This window comes from Letharia lupina, assembly GCF_014066315.1.
Source record: "Letharia lupina isolate WasteWater1 chromosome Unknown contig_19, whole genome shotgun sequence".
In the NCBI taxonomy this organism is placed as follows: domain Eukaryota; kingdom Fungi; phylum Ascomycota; class Lecanoromycetes; order Lecanorales; family Parmeliaceae; genus Letharia; species Letharia lupina.
In genome coordinates, this window is record NW_023502988.1 from 537,167 (window position 1) to 560,937 (window position 23,771).

Consider the following 23,771-nt stretch of genomic DNA (forward strand, 5'->3'; position numbering starts at 1 on the left):
TCTATTAAACTCGATTAACTAAATCTCTTTATAACTTTTATCTATAATTTAAAAAAATTAAGATTATTAAAAATCTTTTATTTAATAAATATATTACTAATCGATTTAATCTAATTATTAGAATATTTAACTTAAAGCTAAAGCTCTTTATAAACGATATTCTAAAGAGAAAGATATTAAATATACTCTTATTTTTTTTTCTATCATAGTATAATAGCTCTTTAGTCTCTTCTTCTTCTTATCTAATAAATTAATCTTTTAAATAATAAATTAATTAAATAATTAATATAGAGTATAATTCTTAAAAGTATTTCTAATATAATTTAGTTTTTTATATATTATAATTTCTATTAGTTAACTCTATATATTATTTAAAAAATTTCTTTAATCTTATAAGAGCGAAGTATATTTAATTAAAACTTCGATTAATTTTAATTCTAATTAAATTTATTAACGATAGATCGAGTTGTTATCTATATATATATATTATAGAATTTTAAAAATAAGATCTATCGTATATTTATATTTATATTCTTATTATATTATATTCTAAAAATTAATTCTTTAGCGTCGCTAAGATAGATATCGCTATTAATAAAATAATTCTTAATTAAAATCTATTTCTTAATCTCTATATAATCGTTATTAGATATATACTTTATAGAAATTATAGTTTATATATTATTAATAAAAAAGATATTATTTTATCTTATTAAAGTTTAGATAAGAATATATATAATAAGTAATTTTCGAAGAATTTTAGCGATTATATCGTCTTTAAATTAGAATTTAAATATTCTATATATTATTAATATAAATCTATTAAAATATTAAATAATAGATTTAAATAGTATTATTAGATAATATTTTATAATTTCTATTTATTAACTAAGTATCTATATAACGCTTATATTAATATAAAATTTTATATTAATAGTAAAGTTTATAAATATTTTTTTAAATATATTTATAATAATAGCGATTAAACTAGTTTTTAAATAGAGTATAAAAGCGATATAAATTAAAATAATATAGATATAAATTAAATAAATAAGTCTTAAAAGTATTAAAATATATAATAAGTAAACTTTATAAAAGTTTATTAAAGAACTTTTAACTTTAAATTATATAATTATAACTCTTCTATTAAATAATTAATTATTTTTCTCTTAAATTAATATAATATAATATTTAATAATAATAATAATTTATTTTAAATAATTAATATAATATATAAACGTTAAATTAAGCTAATAGCTTTCTTTTAATTAAATTAATAGTATTAATAATAAAGATAAATAGAAGATTTCTTCTATATCGATCTATTAATATAATATATTTAAAGAAAGAATAAGTAAAATATATTTAAATAAAGTTTATATTAGAGATATAGAGATATTATTTAAAAAAAATTAATTCGAATATTAAAAAACTCTTTTATTTATAATATCTTTTTCTAAATATATTAAACTCTATATTATTTAAAAACTTATATATAATAAATAATAATATTCTTTTTTTCTATTATAGTATTTATATAATAAGAGATTTACTTTATAATAATATTAAAAAAGATTAAGTATTAAATAAATAGCGATTTAATAAAAAGAATATTACTTATAAAGTTTCTTTATAATAATTCTATTATAATATAATCTTAATAATTCTCTAAAACTATAAAATAATTATAAACTAAGATATATAGATAGTTTCTTCTTTATTAAATAGAAATACTTTAAATTATAATATAAATAGCTTATCGCGCTAACGATAATAATTAATTATTATACTTTTTTTAATATAATATTTTTTTTTATATATTAAAAATTTTCGCGTTAAACGTTTTTTTTTTAATAATTTTCTTAATAAATTAAAGTATTTTAAGTTATAGAATAAAAAGATTATCGCGCTAGTAAAAGTTTTAAAATATTATTATTTTTTTATGATAATATTCTTTTTTTAGCTATTAAAAGTTTTCGCGCTAGATATATATTTTCTCTTTTTACTTATAAATAATTCGATTTTTCTTTTATACTTTACGTATATTTCTTAACTAATATATATTCGCTCTTATTTAAATTATTTAATAATTTTATTTATATTCTTTAAACTTAATACTATATTCTTTCTTTATTAAATAATATATAATATAAATAAATTATTATTAAAGACTTCTATTTTTATTTAATTTAAATTTACTTAAAAAAGTTTAACTTTATAAAGAATATTAATCTTATTATTAATTTTAACTTATTCGTAATTTAGCGAGATTATAAAGAATATTAATCTTATTATTAATTTTAATTTATTCGTAATTTAGCGAGATTATAATAATATTATATTAATAATTAAAATTAATTTTTATATAAAGAATATAGCTATTAAACTAATATTTAAAAGTAGAAATAAATAAATTTTAAATAGTAGTTAAATTATTATAATTAACGCTATTTAGAATATAATCTTTTATTTTAATAATTAACTTTTTTTTAGAATATTATATTATAAAGAGTATAATATAATTTTAAAATAGTTATTATTATAGCTTTATCTAATATTACTTTTATTTTTCGTTAAAATAATATTAGTACTTATTTTTACTTTAAGATTTTTTTTAATATTATTATTTAATTTAATTATAATATATTAATAGACTTTAATTTAACTTAGTTATTAATCGTAATTAAGTTTATTTTCTAAAATAAGAGCTTTATATTAAATCGCTACGATATTAAAATCGTTACTTATATATTTTAAAGAATTTAAAAGAATTTTACTTCTTTTAATAATATATTTATATACTCTTATAATAACTTTTATTAAATTCTTATAATTATTAAAAATATTAAATTAAATTATATCGCTTAAGCTATATTAGAGATATTCTATCTTTAAAATAATATCTAAATTTTAAAACTTATAGAAAATATAAAGTTTTAAAATTTGAATTTAATTAATTTAAATTAAATTAATATAAATCTTTTTTTTAAAGATTATTAAATATAAAAGATAATATTTTAATAAGCTTTAGAGAATAAAAAGCTATTAATTAATCTATTAGCTAATGTTAGAGAATAAATCGTATATCGAATAATGATATTAGTGGTGTTATATAAATAAAATATTAACTATAAAGGTTGCTAAGTAATATATATATCGAAGTTATTAGAGTGCCAAGCCGCCAAGGAGCTAGCCCGAATAAAGCCTAGTATAAGTCTAGAGAAGAAATGCCGGTTAAAACCATAACATTACCCCCCCTCTCAAATAGCTATATCCCTATAGTCCAAATCATGATAACGGCGAGGTGGCAACAGCGAGACGATCGTCATAATCCATGATACACTGGCCTTTATAGTCTAAAGTATATTTACTACCCCCTGAAACAACAACTTTAAACTTTTTCTCGCAAACACTCTTAGTATCCGACCGTGGCATTAAGCCAAATCTCATATAGCAGGCCTGCGGACGCAGGTAACAGAGGTATCAATATAAGGCAATAGCCCGGGAAGGTGCTTAAAGTAATAATGTGGGGTGCTAAGAGTCGAATCGAAATTGATTTACGTATGCGGCTAGGCGGAACGGTTATTGCTAGTCAGAGGAAGGAGGAGAAATCCATTGCTGCTACTATAGGCAAGGCCTATGCCGTCATTGCTTCTCCATAGCCTTCTCTATAGCCTTTTCCTTAGCCATAATAGCCTTTACCTCTTCAAACGACAATGCCTTTAAGGCCATACATGTCTTAGTCTAATTAGGCCGATAGCTATAGCCAAGGCATTTAAAATATCGATCTTCTTTCTTTAGCTGATTCTTTAGCTATTCCGAATAGAGTAATAGATCTAATTTAAACTTCTATTCATTAATCTCTTTCACATTTATATATATAGCCTTTAATTAATAAAGGTCTTAATCAGTCTTCCGCAAATACTTAATAACTAAGCGAAAAAAAGACGATAAGATACCAACGATTCATAACCGAAGCTTAAGAGTAATAAGTCTTCGTAGTACAGCGATCTTATAACTTTCACTATAGCCCAATAGCGTAATAATAGCTGAAAATCGAGCATAGAACTCGTTAAATGCCTTCTTCTTTTTTATAGTAAACGCCGGGTTATAGAGTAAGGCGTTATTCTTTATCAGCTTATCGTAATTATTAAATATACTATAAAGCTCTAAAATCATCTCTTTCATAATATTATAGAGATCCTCGCTTAGTGAATCTACTTATACCTTAAGTATATCGAATATAATTAACTTATAGTAGTCCCGAATATAGTTTATTTTATCTTTTTCACTAAAAAATAATACGATACTTTATCGAAACTTGAAGTTCAGATGAAATCGCTACTTGTTTTACTTCTCTTTTTCACTATAGAAGTAGAGTATATTAGGGTATTTCTTATTATTCCCGATAATAAGGATAGTAGAAATAGATATTTCAGTCTTAGTAACTTTTAATTTAATTGATTATTCATCCACATCGAAATTCAGAGACTCTATTAAAGTAACCGTTTCTTCTTTAATAGTTAAGGCCTAAATTTTAGCCTATAATTCCGTGTTTATAGCAGTAAGAGTCTTTGCATTAGAACGATGAAGGTCCCGTAACTCTCGAAGTCGTATTATGGTTATATTGAGATTCTAAATAGTAGTGTTAAGGCCACGAATCTAGGCCTGATAATACTGAATCGTCAATGATTCAGGACGGGTTTCTTCTTGATCCGAGTCCATAACGGATCAGGTGGAGATCTCTCCACTGATGCAGGCAGGTAACAGGTAAGGCAAGCGAGAGATAGTCGAAATATCTCCCCGCAGAGGCAGGGTAGGCAGGCAGGCAGGGAATCGTCCGAATATCTCCTCCACAACAAGGCGATTGAGTAGTCGATATTCGAGAGATCCCCGCAGAGGCAGGGTAGGCAGGCAGGCAGGCAGGCAGGGCAGGCAGGCAGGCAGGCAGGTAGGCAGGCAGGGAATCGTCCGGATATCTCCTCCACAACAAGGCGATTGAGTAGTCGATATTCGAGAGATCTCCGCAGGGCAGGGCAGGCAGGCAGGCAGGAGCAGGCAGGCAACAATAGCTTAGCTCACGGCTATGTTGGATAGTTAATATTATGTCAGGGAATGAACCGTGTATCGAATAATGATATTAGTGGTGTTATATGAATGGAATATTAACTATGAAGGTTGCTAAGTAACATGTGTGCCGGAGTTATTAGAGTGCCAAGCCGCCAAGGAGCTAGCCCGAATGGAGCCTAGCGTAAGTCTGGAGAAGGAATGTCGGTTGAAACCATGACAGCTAACTAGTAAATAATTTTATTACTTAATTAATTAATATTATTTATAATAATTTTAATTTATATTAAATAATTCACTTTTATATATTTAAAGTAATTTTTTATATTTTTAATAAGAATATTATTTAATTTAATAATTAAATTCTTAATAAGTTTTTTAAAAGCTAAAATTATTTATAATAATAATAAATTAAGTTATTAATAAGAAATATAGCTTTCTTCTACTTATTAAAATAATAAATATTTTTAAAATAATTATACTTTTACTCTACTATTTAAATTTAAAATAAAATTATATAGTAATATTATTAAGAAATTTAGAGTAGTATATAAATTTATATAATAAAATAAATTTATAAATTAAATATATTAAATCTAAAATACTCGATTATTATATTCTTAAAAATAAATATAATAATAAATAATAAATAATATTATATATTTCTCTAACTTTATCTAATTTAAATAATTTAAATATTTTCTTTTAATATAATTAATTTCTAATCTAAATAGTTTTTAATATAATAATTAATAAGTTTTAAAGTTAATTATTATAGTAGATTAATTTATATCTATATTTTAAAATCTTTATTTATAATTAACTATATAAATTTTTTAATTTAAATATTAATAAGATTAATCTATTAATTATAATCTTAAACGATTTATTAAAAAGATAATTTACTCGATTAACGAGATATATTAAAAATAAGATTATTAAGTAAATGTTTTTTAGATAAAAATATAATTAATTAGCGATCTATAGTAATAGAAGTATCATGAGATGCCTCAGGGATACTCATAGGGCCACTAGCGTAGGCTTGGCACCGCACATATCTGCCCTGCAGACCACATAGATAATCAACATCTTTTACACCACACACATATATGAGTCAAACCATAATGATTCCTTAACAATTGGTAGCAACACCTAGCCCTACTTCATAGGATATCCAGACGTCATCAGACGTTTACGCAAAGCCCACATCAACACCTAATAGTGTGACGCTCCAAGCCGGACCTCCAACACACTCGCAGTCATCGAGTACCTTTTAACACCATCCAAATCGATCCTTTCGCTAGGCCTATCGATATCGCAATGACAGAGCTTCTACAGACCCTACATGAGCAGTACCGCACCGAGCACTATGGGCCATTTCATACAAGAGAGTGCTACCCATGGGAGTATGACGCAACAGTTCAATACTGCTTAGAAAGAGGCAAAAAACCGTCCTATTTCGTCACCGAGGAAGACTGCCAATTCTACCAACAGCAGGCCAAAATCTTTCAAGCCCGAGCGGCTTACATACGTCAAGAATGGGCTAGACAAAAGGCAGCCTTACAAGCCAAGCAGACAGCCACTCAGCTAGCCACTCAGTCAACAACTCAGCCAAGCATCAAGCATGTTACTCAGCCAGTCACTCAGTCAACCACTCAGCTGGCCACTCAGTCAGCCACTCAGCCAGAGCACTCAGTTGAGCAAGAGGAGGAGTCACTACAACAGGCGGATGCGGAGAACACTGCGGAGAAACCAAGCGACAACAAGGCCCCCAGCACCAAGAACACGGCTCAGCTCTCCAAGATCCCACGTCATATGCTCTCCACGATCCCACGTCAAATCGCCACTCAGCAAGCGGAGAACAACACTACAATTTGGCCTGCTGTCTCCACATGCCTAGGCAATATCACATTGTGGTACATCACTGCAATGACGACACAAGAGGAGGATCTACTGTGTCGATCACAGCCAATTGGGCCACTGCAGGAGGAAGATCAATGAGGAACATCGAACGATACATATTTAGACGAATTGAAACCGTCCAATATCTTGCTCCGACAGTCATTTCGTTATTCAAAAGTTTTCATTTCGATAGAAGATTTCGTGAAATACACACCACTAATTAGCCTAGCATCTCCACTCCTTTCCGGGTTTTCGAAAAGCACACATGCATGCATGCTTCTTGCCATGAGGACATGGCATTTCTCTGTTTTTTGTGGGCAATTGTCATGAGATACCTCAGGGATACTCATAGGGCCACTAGCGTAGGCTTGGCACCGCACATATCTGCCCTGCAGACCACATAGATAATCAACATCTTTCACACCACACACATATATGAGTCACACCATAATGATTCCTTAACAAGAAGTTAATTAAATATTACATAAAAAGTAAATAAAATTTCATTTAATTTAGAATTAAGGCTTTTATCTTCTTTATTAAATCTATAGTAATAAAAGTAAACTAAAAACGTATAGTAAGCGATTAGAGTTCGATTTAACTTAGAGCTAGAGCTAAAATTCGATTTAACTTAGAAAAATTCAACTAGTAATCGAAAAGATATAAGATTTTTTAAACTTAGAATTTTTTAACTTTTACTTCTTTTCTTTAAAAATTCATATTCTTATAATCTATTTATAAAATCTTATAATTCTTATAGTTCTATAACGAGGCTAGTTTATTCTATAGAAGATACTTTTAAAATACGATAATTTATATATAAAATAGCGAGTAGAATTAGAAATATTTTATATCTTTTAAAATAATATCTCGAAAATTGCTTAAATTTCATATTAAATATTATATCTTTTCGACTATTAAATTTAACTTTATAAATTTAATTTATATATCTTTACTTATTATCTTAATATCTATATAGAATAGTTATAAGTATAGATTTTATAATAGAATAAAAAGATTAAAAGATCTTAATACGTTAAGTTTAATTAGATTATAATATAAGTAAGATAATTAAAATCGTAATAATAATAAAAGATTTAATTTAAAGATTTCTAATTAGATATTTATTTACTATAGAGACTATAAATTAATATTATAAAAACGCGATTATTAAGCGCTATATCTTATTATTAATTACTATTAATTAATATTATAATAGCGATAAAGACTTAAGAATAATTTAAATATTATTATATAATACGTTAGTAACGCGACTATAACGCGTATTATTATTATTTTAACGATATTAAAACGACGTTATTATAAATTAACTTCTTTCTCTTATATCTCTATTAGAGTTTAAAGATTTTTTAATAAGCGTTTTATTTATTTAAATATTTAGAAATTAAGATCTAGAAGTAAAGATATTTATTTAATTTAATACTACTATAGAGTTTTAATAATATATATATTATTACGTCGATATTCTATATAGTAATATTAAAATCTCTTTTAAAGTTTAATTTAATAATATATTTACTTTATATTATTAATATACTATTAAAATTTATATCGACTTTACGTCTTTAATAATCTACGTTCGCTAGCTAATTATTAATAAAGTATATTCTTATACTTATTAAATATTTACTCTTTTCTTTTTAAGATTTTATTAATTTATTAATTTATTTCTATAAGCTATTTAACTCGTTTATTACTATTTTCTATTTAATAAATATAATAATAATATTTTATTATAAGAAAGTAAATAAAAGATAATATTAAATTTATAATTTATTAATTTTATTATAAAATTAATAGCTTTTAAATTAATAGTTAATATAGTTAATAATAGAAACGTATATAAGAATAAGTAGAATAAGATATTAATAAGATTCTATTATTCGCTATAATAAGTCTTTAAAGAATATTATAGAAATAATAAAAAGAAAAGAAAGTAGAAACTAGATTAATATCTTAGTTCGCGCTAAATTATTAACGCGATGTTAATATCTATTTACTTTTACGTAAAATCGAAATTCTATAAGTATATTAAAAAATTCGATATTTATCTTAAACTTCGAACTGTAAGTATATTGATTAAGAGGAGTAAGTAGGCTGTGGTCCGTACTCCACAGTGAGTTGATTCTCTCTCTCGGTAGGCACGCACGCCGCTTTTCGGCTACGGCGTCTAATCGTCGTCTTGAAATATTCTCCGTTGTCAATTGACGCCTAGAAGGCTGATGAACTAAATACAGCTCTCATTCGACGGAGGCACGAGGCTTACGCTTAGCGCCTTGCGGGGAATTCGAACGATGCAAAGGTACTCGACTACTCCAATATCCAGCGTCTCGAGCATGGGTCACGGCCGGAGCCATTCAAGTTTCAAGTGTTGGGGTTATAACGTTGAACGGCTACCCAAGCTTTTCGGTACGGGCCCTCTGACCAGATTTTAGTGTTGGTGTAAGCTAGATAGCAGTACCAACAGCATCGCTCTTGTACCCTGCCAAACATCCAAAAACACTTCATTGCCATATGACTTCCCTCCAAGATTCCCCTCCCCCCTTCACCTCCAACCTAAGCGGTATCCTTCCCCCTCTGCCCGCAATAAAACCCCAGTCCCCCCTTCTCCGTCTTGAACGTGATCACACTCCCCTTGGGAAAGAAGAACACATCGCCCTTCGTCGCCTTGACACTCTGGCCGCTCTGATCCGAAATTTCAAAGTCACCGTCCACAATGATCTTCATCTCGTCGTAGGTATAGGTGTAGACGAGCGGGGTGCCGGGGTCGAGACGGTAGAAGCCGGAGGAGATGGGGTTGTCTTTGCGGTCACTGTGAGGGGAGAGTGGGGTCAGCAAGTGAGGTTCTGATGATGGGTGGGAGAAGGGGGACTCCTAGATGAAAGAAGTCGTGGGGAGTAGCGGATGGGAAGGAGAGACGTACGAGGAGAAGATGTCGCCCAAGAACGCATTCTCGTTCCCGATTAGGGGCAGTGTCTTTGTGAAGTCGGTTTGTGCGTTGGCGTAATGCTTGAAGGTCTCGGGGGTGGAGGAAGCCATGGTGGAAGCTGTGGTCTTTTCGGTTGTGGAAGGAGAGGTCTTTTGCTTGACGGTGCTGAGGAGGGAACCCATTGATGTTAGCTGATCTATACAGGTAAAGTTTGAGGGTTGGGCTGTTGAGGTTTGGCTTGGATGGGGGTGGAGATGATGGGAGGGGTCAATTGCGTACTTATTTGTGCTTGAGATGGTGTGCTGCGGCGTCAATGAATCAATCAATGCCAATGATACGATATGGGACGTGGTGTGGTGATAAGATTGCCAGAAACGACGGTCGATGCTGTACAGCGACAGAAGACCAATGCTCTCTCGAGAAGGAGCTTCAGTGCACCAGGGGAATGGTTGACTGCATGAGGAACAGTGCGTGGGTGCCACCAGGAAACAGGGTCTTGAGCTTTCCCGCGGGCCAGTGCATGATCAATGGTCGGAGGACATCTGGCATAGCTGAAACAATGACTCGCAGATAGCGATACCATCCACCGATACAATTGGAGAATCATATCAGGCTCACGAATAGCTAGCGAAGGACGCAAAAAAGTTGGATGGGGGATATTATTTCCTCATATGGAAAGGTCGAGGCTTATCGATAAGACGTGCCAAGCCTCGGGAACAAGGCGATAATTACATTACTCTTGCGGGGTCCTTTATGCCAGTCTCCCCACTTCTGGGAAAATTCCATCTGCAGCCTCTATTCAGCAAGACTATCCTGTCCGCTCAGTCTTGACTAGACTCGATTGGTTTTAGATGCTCGGTTGAGATACCACAGTACATCAAGGAAGAGGGACCACATTGGCCCGTTGAGGTTTGATTCATACTTAAAGGTAGATTGACATGAATGGTAGCTGAAAGTAGTCTATAGCTCCAGTCAGCATCCCACACCCTTCGGCACAACCCCTGGAGGAGCGCGGAATTGCCCATCCGTTCGCCAGAGCGCCTTGCTATAAAGAATGGAGAAAATCCAGAAGCCCGGCGAGAAGGTCAAAGCAACCAAAATCGTCGTTCGCTGAACAACGTTACAGCAGAGCGTTGTAAAGTCAAGCAAATCATAAGATATGACACCAACATGCGAAGGATATGAGAAGTAAAGAGCAAGAAAGAAAAGAGAGTGTCACATTATGGGTCCCTATCCGAGAAGGACTGGATTCTGTCAGCTATCCATAGGCAATACCACAGATTATACAACTCACCTTCCCACTTCCAATCCTTCATCACACCGGCCCAGTGCAAGTCCCCGCGGACCGTCAATTCGTAATCGAGACCTCCTGGTGCGGTACCTGACGAATCTTTGCGGAGCATGCCAGATCTTGACCTGCTCGACGGTGAGGGCCTCGTGTTCTGTGTTACTCTACGTGTACTCCCATCATTTGAGTTGGCATCATGGACGTTATCATCCCCAGAGCTTGATTTCCTCTTCATACATTTGGTAGGCATATAACCTGTCAGCAAATGATCAGCAGCAGCTCGATGTCGTTGTCGGCGCCGCTCTTGTTCACGGTTGTCGCGACGCTCCCAGACTTCCTTGACGACGATCCAGCATTTGTCGAGGTTCTGTATATTCATACGTGCCATCATCGCCTCCCATCGATCTGCCACCCATTTGCGGTCTTCTGCACCAATGACCTCGCAGCTAGCGGCTAAGAGAGGAAAGATGTGAATGATGACCGCTCGTGAAGTGGGCGGGACGTTAGCGAGGTGGTTCAAGACTTCTTTCGCCATCGCAGCTATTAGTTCAGTCACTGACCCAGAGTAAATCTCCGGAACCGCTTGGTGAAGGTACAGAAGGGTGGCCCAACGGTATGCTTCTGCCGTTCGTTGGCTGTGTTTGATCTCCGTCGACTGGTCTTCTGGTGCTTCAAACATCACCGGGGCTTCCCACTTTTCGATGGAGTCCTTTAGTTCGCTGGCCTGAGAGACCATTGGCAAAGAATTCTCCCCCGACGTGCGCACTTTTCGGATGAGGTTCGCAACACGACCGATAAGTGGAAATAGCGTACTGGCACAGCCCATCAATGGATCAATGCCTTGATTGGGAGCTGATGGTCCGCACAGAGGGCTGAGAACGGTGTCAAAGTCTTCGGATTCATCACCGTCGAGAGAAGTCAGGCGAGCGATGACATCCATATACACCCACGTTCTACATAAAAAACTAAGCCGCGCCTCGGCTTCAGGGTGCATTGAGCCCTGTCTGTGGTTGATCAGTGCCTCACTGACCAATTTTTTGGCTCCTCGTAGATGCGTAATTCCCGTAGATATCAGCTGGTCCCAGGACTCAGCGAACGCCAAGACAAGTGTTGTAGCGAGCGAAATGTCTATACGTGTATCTTGGATCTCAGCTGACAAAAGTTTGAGACTCTGGCCAAAATCTTGCATACCCCTGATTCTTAAAGACGGCTTCTCCTTCGACGCGTGGAATGCTGTCATGGCATTGATAGCATATCGTAGCGCCGGTGACTCTCTCGCCATCGGCCAAAGCTTCATCCTCCATGGGTTCTCGGTCGGCCCATCCTTTATTGAAAGTATGCCACACGTTTGGGTGTCGAAGCGCAGCGTGAGCATTTCTTCGCTGTCAGGGTGTAGTCTTGGCTGGCCGTAGATGGCTGCAGAGAGCATGTCGAAGCGGAAGCCGTCGGACGAGGAGGAGGAGTCGGAGAATACTGGTGATGGGAATGCCATGGCCCAAGCATCTGGGGGCTCCGGCTCTCGCATGATCTCTTCCACGTCGTCCTCTGAACCTGAGGATGGATAGGTCTGTAAGCGGGGAGTGCTCGGAAAGCCGCTGGGTCGGTATATGTGTGTAGGTTCGTAGTCCATGTAGTCAGAAGGCCTAGCGTTGAGATCTGTGCCAGGTAGTAAGAGATTCTCCAGCTTGGGAGAGTTGTCGGACCAAATAGTTGATGGTGCTGTCGTTGCCGATTGAGGAGGTACTTCATCATCGAAGCCATCGTTGATGAGACTGGGTGTGGAGCTAGGAAAGCTGTTCTCTGTCTTCAGACGGTTTTGCAACATAGAAAACTCCTCGTGAGCGTGTGTAGTTTGGAAAGGGAGGATGGGCGGCTCGGGATGCGATGTATGCATAAGCTGGGAGACGAGAGAGACTGCCGACTGTGGTGGTGTGGGATAGTCGGGGAGGACGGGTGGGAAGTCATTGCTGGTGGGTGACCCGGAGGATTCTGGCGGTAGAAAGGGGACAGGAGGCAGGAGAGAGCGGGAGCTGGTTGAGGTGACGGATTCTGAAGTTGTCAGTCATTGTCGCGATGCTAAGGAGCTGCACAACCTACTCTTTCTTGGCCTTGGGGATGTAGGCTTGGTCCTGAACGTATCCTCTTGAGGGCGCCATTTCAGAACCTTTTCATATCCCTCGCACTGGACACCCTTCTTATCGCATTGTTGGCAGACGGGCTTGGTTTCGTCACACTTCAACCGTTTTTCCTTGCAGGTCCTACATCCTATGGCGACTGTTAGCGGTTGGAGAACCTGTACAGCTAAGATAAGACCACGGTGCTGCTGGAACACTTGCCATCGCGACTCTTTGTTTGTTTAGGCTTCGAATGAGCATTTGCGTGCGTTGCAGACTTGCGACTGTGCTTTGCCACCGCTGACTTCTTTTTGGAAGAAGCCTTGACGGAGACCTTGGCCGTGTGCGTGGGCGCAGGTGTGCTGCCGGGGGATCGAAGGAAAGCTGACGGGGAAGGAATTGTGATCGTTGCCATGGGATTGAACAAGCGTGCAAAGCTGCAAATGAACCAGGTTGTTGTCGTCAATCAATACGCTGTCAGAAAGAAAGAAAGATGACTATCGTGTGTGTGCTGTTTGTGCGCCGAGGGGAGGGGAGCTGGCCTTGGCGCGATCATCTGGGGTTCGCGGCGTCGGGTTGACAGCGCTAAGAGATCTGCATGGCCTCTGCAAGTCACCATTAAGCGAATGCAGGGCTTAACGCTAGTATTGGTCCTGACCAAACCAGACGTTGGAGATAGAAGTGGGATTCTTAGATATGACTTTTATTTTAAAAGAAGTTGACAATTATAGGGATCATTCTGTTGAGCGTCTCATTTGTAGGCCGGAAGTGCCAACCAATGTGATATTAGACAACGGCTCCGTGGAGATGTGTGCTGCTGCGACTCTCCGATGACTTCAACCAACAGAAGGAGCGTGTCCAAATCGAAAAGCGCCTGTAGGGCATGTCTTTGCATCTCGCCGTGACTGTCGGGAGCCTACTGCGGAGTGGTTACTAGATGGGGTTGAGATCTCAAGATTGGTCCAATAAGACCTTGTCACCTCATGCGAGCCTTTGCACGGATATTACGGCCGAGTCTTGGATCCTATCATGATCACGCCGTAGTCATATGCTCGTAGACGCAAGAGGGAGGGAGGGGGAAAAATGGATCTGGCAGTGCACCTGCTGAATCCCGGTTAAATCAAAGGGGCCACGCGCATAACCGGCGTGGCAGGGAAATAGCCGCATACCTATGACAATGTGCTCACTCCCTCATTCATCAAAAACAGACGTTCAAAGCCATGCGGAACGGGAATGAAGCATCAAAAATACAAAAAAATTTGTCGCCCGAGGAGGGGCTCGAACCCTCAACCTTGAGATTGTACGCTGTGGTAAAAGTCTCACGCGCTAGCCACTGAAATTGTTAGTACCGACATCAGAAGAAACTAGAAAGGGCAATTTACATTGTGCCACCCGGGCATCCAGTTTTATTCTGCGGCTATTTTAGCTTATATTCGTCAAATTCCGTGGGGGACTACGGAGGTTGCCACCGAAAGTCCTGAACATTAGGGTTAGGGCTTCAAAACCCTTGGCATTCTTAGCAAATATCTTGAATATCTTGAATATCAATGCTTTGCATAGTAGCGACATCAATACTATATATATGGAGTGCATGCATATAAAGTACATAGTAGCGATATTACTGCATGCATACGGGGTATGCAATTGCGATATTACTGTGTGCACAGTAGCGATAGCAGCGTATGCCTAGACATATTGCCGAAGTTATTCGTTTACGAGGCGGTAACGAGTATTGGAAAGGCCGTAAAGGAGGGGATAAGCGGCCCTATAATTCAGCTGATCGAGCAAATCAGTACATACATAATTATATAAAACATCGTATGTAGATTATGAAGCTATTCAAGAAATTTATCAAAATACTAGAAATGCCAAGAATGCCAAGGGTTTTAGCGTATGTTCAGGACTTTCGGTGGCAACCTCCGTACTACAACTAGTAAGCCGCGTAAACTGCTTCGGCAAACCTTCTACACATGGCGTCTTCGCTACGTCTCTTAATTCTCGAAATAACAACAGTTTCTCGGGGTGCGCGAAATAAACTGCAGAGGGGGCTAATTTTCCCCGCGCCAAATTTCTACCAAATCTACTCCCAATTGTATTCCACATATTCCACACAGTCATAATATCATAATTATGGGTACACGCAAGGGTCAAGATCCTCCTAGAACCCCCAGAAGGTCGGCACGACATAGAGAAAGCATCCTCATTGGGACGAGCAGTCTCTTATGGAAATTCTACAGGAAGGCTGGGATAACATTAGTCAAAAGTGGATTAATGAGCTGGTAGAAAGTATGCCTAAGAGACTTCTAGACGTAATACGTCTTGAAGGAGGGATGACAGGTCATTAATAGTGTAGTTATCATAGAAAATGTACTTGATTCTCTGGCGCAAAATTTAGCCACTCTGCAGTTTATTTCGCGCACACCGAGAGTTTCAATTCTACAACTACAAGTCAGAGTGGACAAATTCTAATGACTTTGGAGTCGCAAAAATATTTAGTAAGTCATTGCTAACAAAAGACTCGGGTTTGAGCTACTAATTCACTATAATGTAAAGAGAACCAAAAAAGATTGCCTTTCGAGCGACATGACTCAAGACTGCAAGCATTTAGCAGCTTAGCTGAAGTTTCGTAGCTTTGTACATCGAAACCCGTCTTATCCCTCATTCTTTAGCAGCATTTGAGTCGCAGTGATAAGGAGCTGGTTTTACGTCGATGCCTTGGCGCGACAGGACCTAGAGTACTCGTAATGCCAAGAAATGGTTCAACTAATAGCCATTTTACGCACTCCCCGACCTCCCTTTCGGAGTCTAACCCACAATAAGGGCTATCAAAGTTACTTCTACTTCTTCTAGTCAAAAATGCAATAAGCTACTAGTTCTTTGATAGCACCCTAATCATTTCTACTTATAGATAGTAACTATTTCTTCTTCTTCTTAAATAGCCTCGTAATAGTAGTACCGTGGCCGACTTTCTCCCGCAGCCCCCACCAAAAGTCGGTAGAGACTTTTATCACCCACCCTCGGCCTATGGCTACATAAAACATCTCTCAAAGCCATTATTGTCAAAGCTATTGCACATAAAACATCTCTTAAAGTCATTACAACGATTATACCTCACCGCAGTTATTATAACTTTCACTTCCGCCGTAGTGGTAAGTAGATAGCTAATGTAGGCGTCTGTCAAGGCGCGTTTAGGCTTCTTTTCTAGCTATAACGCCTGTAGGATCAGGCTTGGCAAGAGATGGTGTGTTATATGTATAGAAGGCTACTCTAGAACGTGTAATAGAATACGCAATAAGTAGCTTATGGAGTTGAATAGCAGGTCCGGAGTTGCTATTCAAAAGTCGTTTTTTTTCTACTTATCATAGGGCTGAAATAGGGCTGCAGGGGTAAATAAGTGACTTATTTCATAAGTAGAAGTAACTTTGATAGCCCCTAATAAATTATTATTGCTTTTAACAAGCAGCTGCCCCAGGCCGACCTCCCTGTTTGTACTAGCCTAATTCGGGTCTAGGTGAAACCAAAGCACCTCTCGTCAGATACAAAAGGTTGTCCGCGATCCCTGTCCATGATGGACACGAAAAGACTCAACACGGCCTATCCCGAATCGAACGTACTACAAGTCTATCCAGACCGAGTTCCTCTCGACCGCCTTCTCGAATGCATATCGCGGCGACTGTGGCGCTGTACGGTTCCCAATACGACCAGACGCTCCTGACTCAGCCAGAGAACAAGATCTCGAAGCGATGACATGCCGTCTATATCACATCAATTCGCAGCCATCAAGGTCTTCCAATTTCTTTCAGCTTGAACAACAATGCCAGCCTGCTAGCAGTCTCAAATGTTCTGCAACTCACAATCAAGAAGTGAGAACGTCACTGTGCATCCTGTTATAGCGACATCCAAGGTCTCCGCCAATGGTCTTTGAGGGTGCAGATGGGATGAAAATGATTCCGTGTCCCGATTGATCAAGAAAGGTACACATGTGACAGTCCAGCTTTGACGGTGGTACATTCGCTTCGGATAGAGGCCAATGTTGTCGGTGCGTTCTTGTACTTGCCGATGAGTGTGTTGCATAGAGTAGCTGCTTTTGTGCAGGTTGTCACGAGATTCGCGCCGGTTGTGCTGACGGAGAGAGGATCCATGATGAATCTCTCGGAGATCCAAGGCTCTTACTCTTTATGTTAGAGTGGGATGGACAATTTGAGTACAAGGCTACCAGTGGGGTAGGTAGATTGGTGCCCATTGAAGCTGTACTCGCCGCTAACCCGATTTCGAGAGGAGTCGTCAACCTATCAAATAGGGGTGTATACTTATCGCTTCCCTACTAGAGATAAAAATAGGCATACATAGATGCCGATGTCTGAATCAGTCACAAACGACTAATCAAAAGTGTTGTTGCTCCTCGGAGATATATGGATATTGTCTCCTCTGCCCTGAGCTGTGGGTTCATTGTGAATGGAGTAAATCACAAAGATGGGTGTAGACCTAAGCCCTAATCATGGTCTGAACCATGTGCAAGTTTGCCTATGGCCGAGCACGTAGATAACACTCGAGGGCGCGGCTTGGCGGGGTTATCCGTCTCTGGCTTTTGGCGCCGCTTAATTCATTTGACGTGATTAGACTGGATTGAACCTTACCTACACCTCAGCCATCACCAATCATCAGCGTCAAGCCAAATGCGCAGTCAAGAGTCGGGTCGGGTCAGATTCTACAGCGTAAGGAGAGTTATGGGTCAAAAGAGCATCTCAGTCCTTGGATGCCGCTCAGGAGACAATCATCTCATCCCTTTGGAAAGTTTGAAACCCCATAATCTGCTTCATCATGAGCAGGCAGATGGAATTAGTGCTCGGAAGATCTATTCGTGTTACTGCACAAGCACCCGTATGCATTGATACCTCTCATTACTGCCTCAACAGCTGACAGCGGAATTTCCAATCATAAGATGAAGATTAAAAACATGTCAGAGATCATCTCTACTGGAGAGTGCAAAGTGTTGCGTATAGTTCTGCCGATTGGCCTTGATGGGGATTAAACACCATCGTATTGCCAATACCGGCGTGGCGAACATGCAATGTCCCTAGCACGACCACTTTGTCTTCAACACATATCAGACCTTGGGGGTTGGGGACGGGAGACTCATAGCGTCGACATGGCTCCGAAAACAATACGGGCTCTATTTTTCTATCCCAGACGGACACAAACTGACATTCCATCACACGAACATCTCTGGGGTCTTTAAATAACTTAAAGGACGGTATGTTTGTTATTGGCGTAATCTGTTCCTATTCTGGACCACTCTACCCACCACGAGACATGATTGGAAGCAAAAAGCTCTCATACCACTTCAAGATGTCTCATTCCTCGGTTCTTGCCTTTTAAGAAGGAACTCCAATTCTGACTGTTTTCAAAGACTGCCCGCCGTGATACCGATCTCGCTTATCAAGACGCTGCAGAGGAAGATCACGCTCGCTACGCATCTTCAACCAAACTCCCAGTAACCGTGCCATTCGTTCCGCACCTTTCAGAACAGCAGCTCACTTCCCCCGAACCAGCCAACCCCACAAGCAATACCGAGTACCCTCATCGCCCCCAAACCTCACCCATCGACTTCCAAGACCACCCTCCTCCGCGCCCACCATGCCCTACACCATGACCCTCCACGCCAGCGGCAGCTGCCGCCCCACCAGCCAACGCGGCCCCATCGCCGCCGCCGCCGTAACCATGACCAACAAATACGGCCGCCGCACCACCCAAACCCACCAGCTCCCCCCATCCCCACCACCCACGCCCCAACGCGCCCAACTATCCGCCATCATCCTCGCCCTGCAGCAAGCGCGGCTCAAAACGCTGCAACCGCGCCCGGGCCCCGGTCCGCGCCCGCGCGTGGACGTCACGATCCACACCGACTCGAAGTACGCCCTGGGCTGCATGACGCAGTGGTGCTGGAAGTGGGCGCGCAACGGGTTCCGGACCCGCCGGGGCCGGGAGGTGGCGGACCGGGATCTGATCGAGCGGGCGCTGCTGCTGGAGGGGGAGGTGCTGCGGGCGGGGACGGTGGAGTGGGTTTGGGTGCCGAGGGGTCGGAACGGGGCGGTTGGGGCGGTGGTGGAGGGGGTGTTGGATGGGATGGAGTTTGGGTCTGAGGACGAGGATGGGGATGAGCCGGTTCGGCGGCCGGAGTGGGAGGGGGGGAGTTGGTAGGTGGGTGGGTGGATTCGGCGATGAGAAAGACGGGGGGGGGGCGTACCAATGTGCACCGAGCATTGTCATGATGTATGCTCTGGGATGACTTGGTGCTCGTGTCACTCCCGTTGCAGATACGTATGCGGGTCCAGCAAGGAAAACGCACGTGTGATTCAGAGTCGATTCAATTAGAGCTACGCAACGGCATTTTCAGCTAGCAAGGAAGAAAGGCAAGGCTCTAACCGTTTGGTAATGCACACACATGTGGTTTCAGAGCGTTTGTCCCCTGAACGAAGATATATCTGAACCCGTCTATGCTTCGCAAGTCAACTGGGTAAGCTAGGAGCTCAGGCTTTTTGGGGAACAGCGCTGCATTATGCAGTCATATCTGAAGAGTGGTAAGCGATTTTGGACAGCAGTCCCATCAGTCACAGCACGTCCAGATTCAAGAACGAAGTGCTAAAGTGTGTAGATTTGGAGATGAAAAACTATTATATTTCTGGGCATCATTCCCCTCAATCAAAGCACGTTCATCCTGGGAAGCATTTTAGACCTTGGCTAAAACGGGCAACTCTCCAAGTCCCAGGTAAAAATGCTCAAGTACTGTTCCATTAATTGTTATGCTGCTCAAACGACTAGACAGATACCGCACTTTGCCGACGCAGACCCAGAACAAACATATGCTTCATGACCCTACCAAGTCCCGCTCAACGGCAAATCTCTCGAACTCGCCCCAACTGCGACGACAATATCACCGTCGGGAATAACCCAATTCTGGTAGCCGACGCTCCAATAGCTCAAGTCCCTTCTTGTTAGGCGGACTTCCACTCTCGTCGTGTCTCCTGCAGCGAGCTCCACTTTCTCAAAGCCCCTGAGTACTCTCACGGGAAACTCGATTTTGCTTCCCGTGCTAGAGTCGATCACATCTTCAGGGAACGAGACGTAGACCTGCACGACTTGCTTTCCCGTGCGGGGGCCCGTGTTCTTCAAGTCGATCGAGACTAAGATATGTTCTTCATAAAGGGAAGGATTACCGCCTTCGCCACCGCCAGCGGGAGACGGGACTTGCTGGTCGTTGTAACCAGTCGGATAGGGGTAAGAGCCGGTTTTGATTTCTTTAGTAGAGTCAATGTAGGGGTATATGCGTTTGTGCAGCTTCCAGAAGATTTTTGGGAACAGTGCAGATGATGGGTCAGGGATGTCGGTTGAATATGTGGGAGGTAGAATTGTTCCCTCAGGGCGCGGCGAAGGGAAGGGCGATTTGGGTTTCAGCGTTGTGAGAGCGAGGTTTGAGAATGTAAAAGTAGTGTATGAGAGGCCGAAGCCGAATTCGTAGCGTGGGGTGATGGACTGTTTGTCGAAATGTCGGTAGTCAATGAGCAGGCCTTCTTTAAAGTCTTGCTGAGGTGCGAGACCATTGGGTTTGTACATGACCTGTCCGCCAGGGCCGTACTCGGACATGGATTTACCCACAGTGTAGGGTAGTCGTCCACTCGCGTCCACTCGGCCAAACAGAACGTCGGCAATGGCGTTACCGCTTTCTTCGCCGGGAAGATTGGCAAGGATGACAGCTTTGACATTGGGAAGATCGATCCAACGTTCGAGAACGACAGGGCCGACGGCATGGACAACCACAACCGTTTGCAAGCACTCTGTGGCGACCTTCTTGACAAGTTCATCTCCACCTTTTTGAGGGTACAGGTCATTTCTGTCCGTGATCCCGTTCCATTGGATGTAGCCTTCACCTGCATCTGAATTGATAAACACTAAACAAAGGTCTTGACCGGAGTGCCAATTCTTGGGCAGGTCATTTGTCAATGTCGCCGTAATATCAACAGAGCCAAGGTCGAAGGTGGATTCCAATGCTTCGATTGGTGGAACTAGATATGGGAATTCCACGGCACCGCTGCCCCACCCCGAAGCTAGAGTACCGACATTACAGGCCCGGTCGGGACAATCATTAGGCCCATTTGGATTAGATCCTGCGTCTTCGCCGAAGACTCCGACCTTGTACTTACCAGTACCGTGGGGCTGATACTGGTCAGTCCAGCCTTTAGGATCTAGTGGCAAGACGTTGTTCTCATTCTTGACGAGGATAGTGCCCTCGGCGGCGACTTGTTGAGCCAGACGCCCGTGAAAGTCCTTGCCTTGCCCCTGAACATCGATGAATTGATTGACCACCGCTGTCGTGGGATCATCGCTACCAGGGTGGATCTTTCCGACCTTGTCATTTGTCCAAGATGAGAAGTTTGGTCTACCATCACCTTCAGGAGGAAGATTCGGCCAGCGGGCCTTGTCGTCTTGGCCGAGTTGATACCAGGCAGCCACAACACGTGTAGCCATGTCATCCAACCTCTCAACGGGCAAAGAGCCGTTGAGAACCGATCGAGTGAGGTGGGGACCAAATAAAGAATCTCCGTCCATCCAATAGAGACCATCTCCAGGCATCGTCATATCAAGACCGGCTAAGGCACTGGCTACTCCGCTTCGTTGAGCTAACCAATCGGACTGCACGAACCCTTGGAAGCCCAGTTCATCCTTTAGTATGCCGTTCAACAGCTTGCTGTTCCCACAAGCATAAGAATTGTTGACCATATTGTAGCTGCACATTACGCTTGCAACACCAACTCTAATGCTGTCGGCAAAGGGCCACAAGTATACTTCGTGCAAAGCTCGGTCATCAATGTTGGAGGATATGGCGTGCGGCGTCAACCACTCGTTAGCCTGTCGGAAATGCTCCTGCTCGTTCGCGACGTAGTGTTTTGCCGTGGCCATTACTCCTTCATCTTGGATACCCTTGATAGTCTGGGCAGACGCAATGCCTTGCAGCACGGGGTCCGAACCAAAGCCTTCCCAATTTCTCCCGCCAGCGGGCATTCGTCCTAGTGGTCCCATCGAGGGCCCCAGCAACACATTCACGCCTTTTAGCCGATGCTCAAGACCTAGCGCTCTTCCTCTTTTGTAGATCAAGTCTTTGTTCCATGTGGCTCCGACGGTGATACCGGCTGGCCAAGCAGTGGCGTGGTCTGCGAGACGGATACCGAGGGGTCCGTCTTGTAGACAAAGCGGAGGGAAGCCCACGCCGTTCGCAGGTGCAGTATTGCCAACACACAAGTCCTGTGACCAGCCAGTCCCTGTCGTGATATTCACCTTCTCGGGTAGTGACATCTTGCTGACCATAGCAGCCGCTTTCTTGTAACTTTCCTCCCAAGGTGCTAGGGTCCCCCCCTTTGGCGACGGGTACCAGGGCGGTGACTGCCCATCTAGCGGGATGGCTTTTCTCCATACCCATATCGCCATTGCTATCAGACCTAGCAGCCCCCCTAACAGTATCGACATGATCAGCAGACATGTTGTCTTCCGGAGCAATCCTCCCTTCCTCTTTGCCTTGGGCAGTCCCGGGTATCCCTTTTCCTTTTCCTTATTGCTTTTCTTTCCTCTTGATGGTGATGGTGACCATCCACCTCTTGACCGCGGCGGTGGTAGCTCGTCAAGATCCAGCTCGGATGAGGAACGGTCGCTACCAAGTGAACGGCGATAAGGCCTGGCAGCTTCATGGTCAAGGAGGCCTTCTCGGCTGCTGGCAAGTTCTGCTGCACGCGTCATATTGTTGGTACCCGTTGTTTTCCTATCATTCTTTGTATGTTTGTTTTGGAAACTCATGTAGAGCAGTAGCAGTGCCCATTGGGTTCCAATGTTCTTGTGCAACGGTTGTTTGCTTCCTTGATTCTTCCGGTTCGGATTTAACGATCTAGTGCCGGAGTTACCTCCGTAGGTGGTAGGTTAGCGTGGATCCGAAGCCCGAAATCCATTTCTGTCTTTCTAATTGGAAAGCTTGCTTTAGATAGGGTCAGCAAAGATTTTGAAGACGATATTTTAACTACATAAGGCTAGTTTTCAACTCCACCGTAGCCATATTAAGTAATCTTTATACCTTATACTATATACTTGACTATAGCTTTATATACGTTTTAAAGTCTTTAAAACGTATATAAAGATTATATTAAAGACTTTTAATTAATAGAAATCTCTATATAGTAGTTAGCGTAGTTATAAAACTAGAATATAAGCTTAGTTAAAAAAGTTAGAAAAAAGTTAATATAGTTATAATATAAGTAATAAATATATAGCTATTTAATCTTCTTCTTATATTCTCTTATCGCCTCTTAAGAAGTCTATTAAATAGCTTAAAGATTTATTAACTATATTAATTCGATATAGATCTATTAATAGCTTTAATCGTCGTACTTCTTAGAGTATTAGCGAT

At 40.2% G+C, this 23,771-nt stretch overlaps 5 protein-coding genes and 1 non-coding gene across 6 annotated transcripts; 2 read left to right on the forward strand and 4 right to left on the reverse strand.

Annotated features, from left to right (window-relative positions):
* Positions 1 to 6,436: 6,436 nt before the first annotated feature.
* Positions 6,437 to 7,068, forward strand: HO133_003956 (uncharacterized protein; the record flags this gene model as incomplete). Its single annotated transcript, XM_037294877.1, has 2 exons — positions 6,437 to 6,473; positions 6,503 to 7,068. The coding sequence occupies 2 exons, from the start codon at positions 6,437 to 6,439 to the stop codon at positions 7,066 to 7,068; spliced, it is 603 nt and encodes a 200-aa protein (XP_037148924.1).
* A 2,478-nt stretch (positions 7,069 to 9,546) lies between these two features.
* HO133_003957 (uncharacterized protein) lies at positions 9,547 to 10,029 on the reverse strand (the record flags this gene model as incomplete). Its single annotated transcript, XM_037294878.1, has 2 exons — positions 9,547 to 9,802; positions 9,914 to 10,029. The coding sequence occupies 2 exons, from the start codon at positions 10,027 to 10,029 to the stop codon at positions 9,547 to 9,549; spliced, it is 372 nt and encodes a 123-aa protein (XP_037148925.1).
* A 1,120-nt stretch (positions 10,030 to 11,149) lies between these two features.
* Positions 11,150 to 13,736, reverse strand: HO133_003958 (uncharacterized protein; the record flags this gene model as incomplete). The annotated part of the gene is made up of 4 exons (XM_037294879.1): positions 11,150 to 11,163; positions 11,214 to 13,256; positions 13,305 to 13,472; positions 13,544 to 13,736. 4 exons carry the CDS (start codon positions 13,734 to 13,736, stop codon positions 11,150 to 11,152), a joined length of 2,418 nt encoding a protein of 805 aa, XP_037148926.1.
* Positions 13,737 to 14,581: 845 nt separating this feature from the next.
* Positions 14,582 to 14,674, reverse strand: HO133_003959. Its single transcript has one exon. It is a non-coding gene; the product is annotated as a tRNA-Lys (tRNA).
* A 4,284-nt stretch (positions 14,675 to 18,958) lies between these two features.
* HO133_003960 (uncharacterized protein) lies at positions 18,959 to 19,522 on the forward strand (the record flags this gene model as incomplete). The annotated part of the gene is made up of 1 exon (XM_037294880.1): positions 18,959 to 19,522. The coding sequence occupies one exon, from the start codon at positions 18,959 to 18,961 to the stop codon at positions 19,520 to 19,522; it is 564 nt and encodes a 187-aa protein (XP_037148927.1).
* A 675-nt stretch (positions 19,523 to 20,197) lies between these two features.
* HO133_003961 (uncharacterized protein) lies at positions 20,198 to 23,110 on the reverse strand (the record flags this gene model as incomplete). The annotated part of the gene is made up of 1 exon (XM_037294881.1): positions 20,198 to 23,110. The coding sequence occupies one exon, from the start codon at positions 23,108 to 23,110 to the stop codon at positions 20,198 to 20,200; it is 2,913 nt and encodes a 970-aa protein (XP_037148928.1).
* Between the last annotated feature and the right edge of the window lie 661 nt (positions 23,111 to 23,771).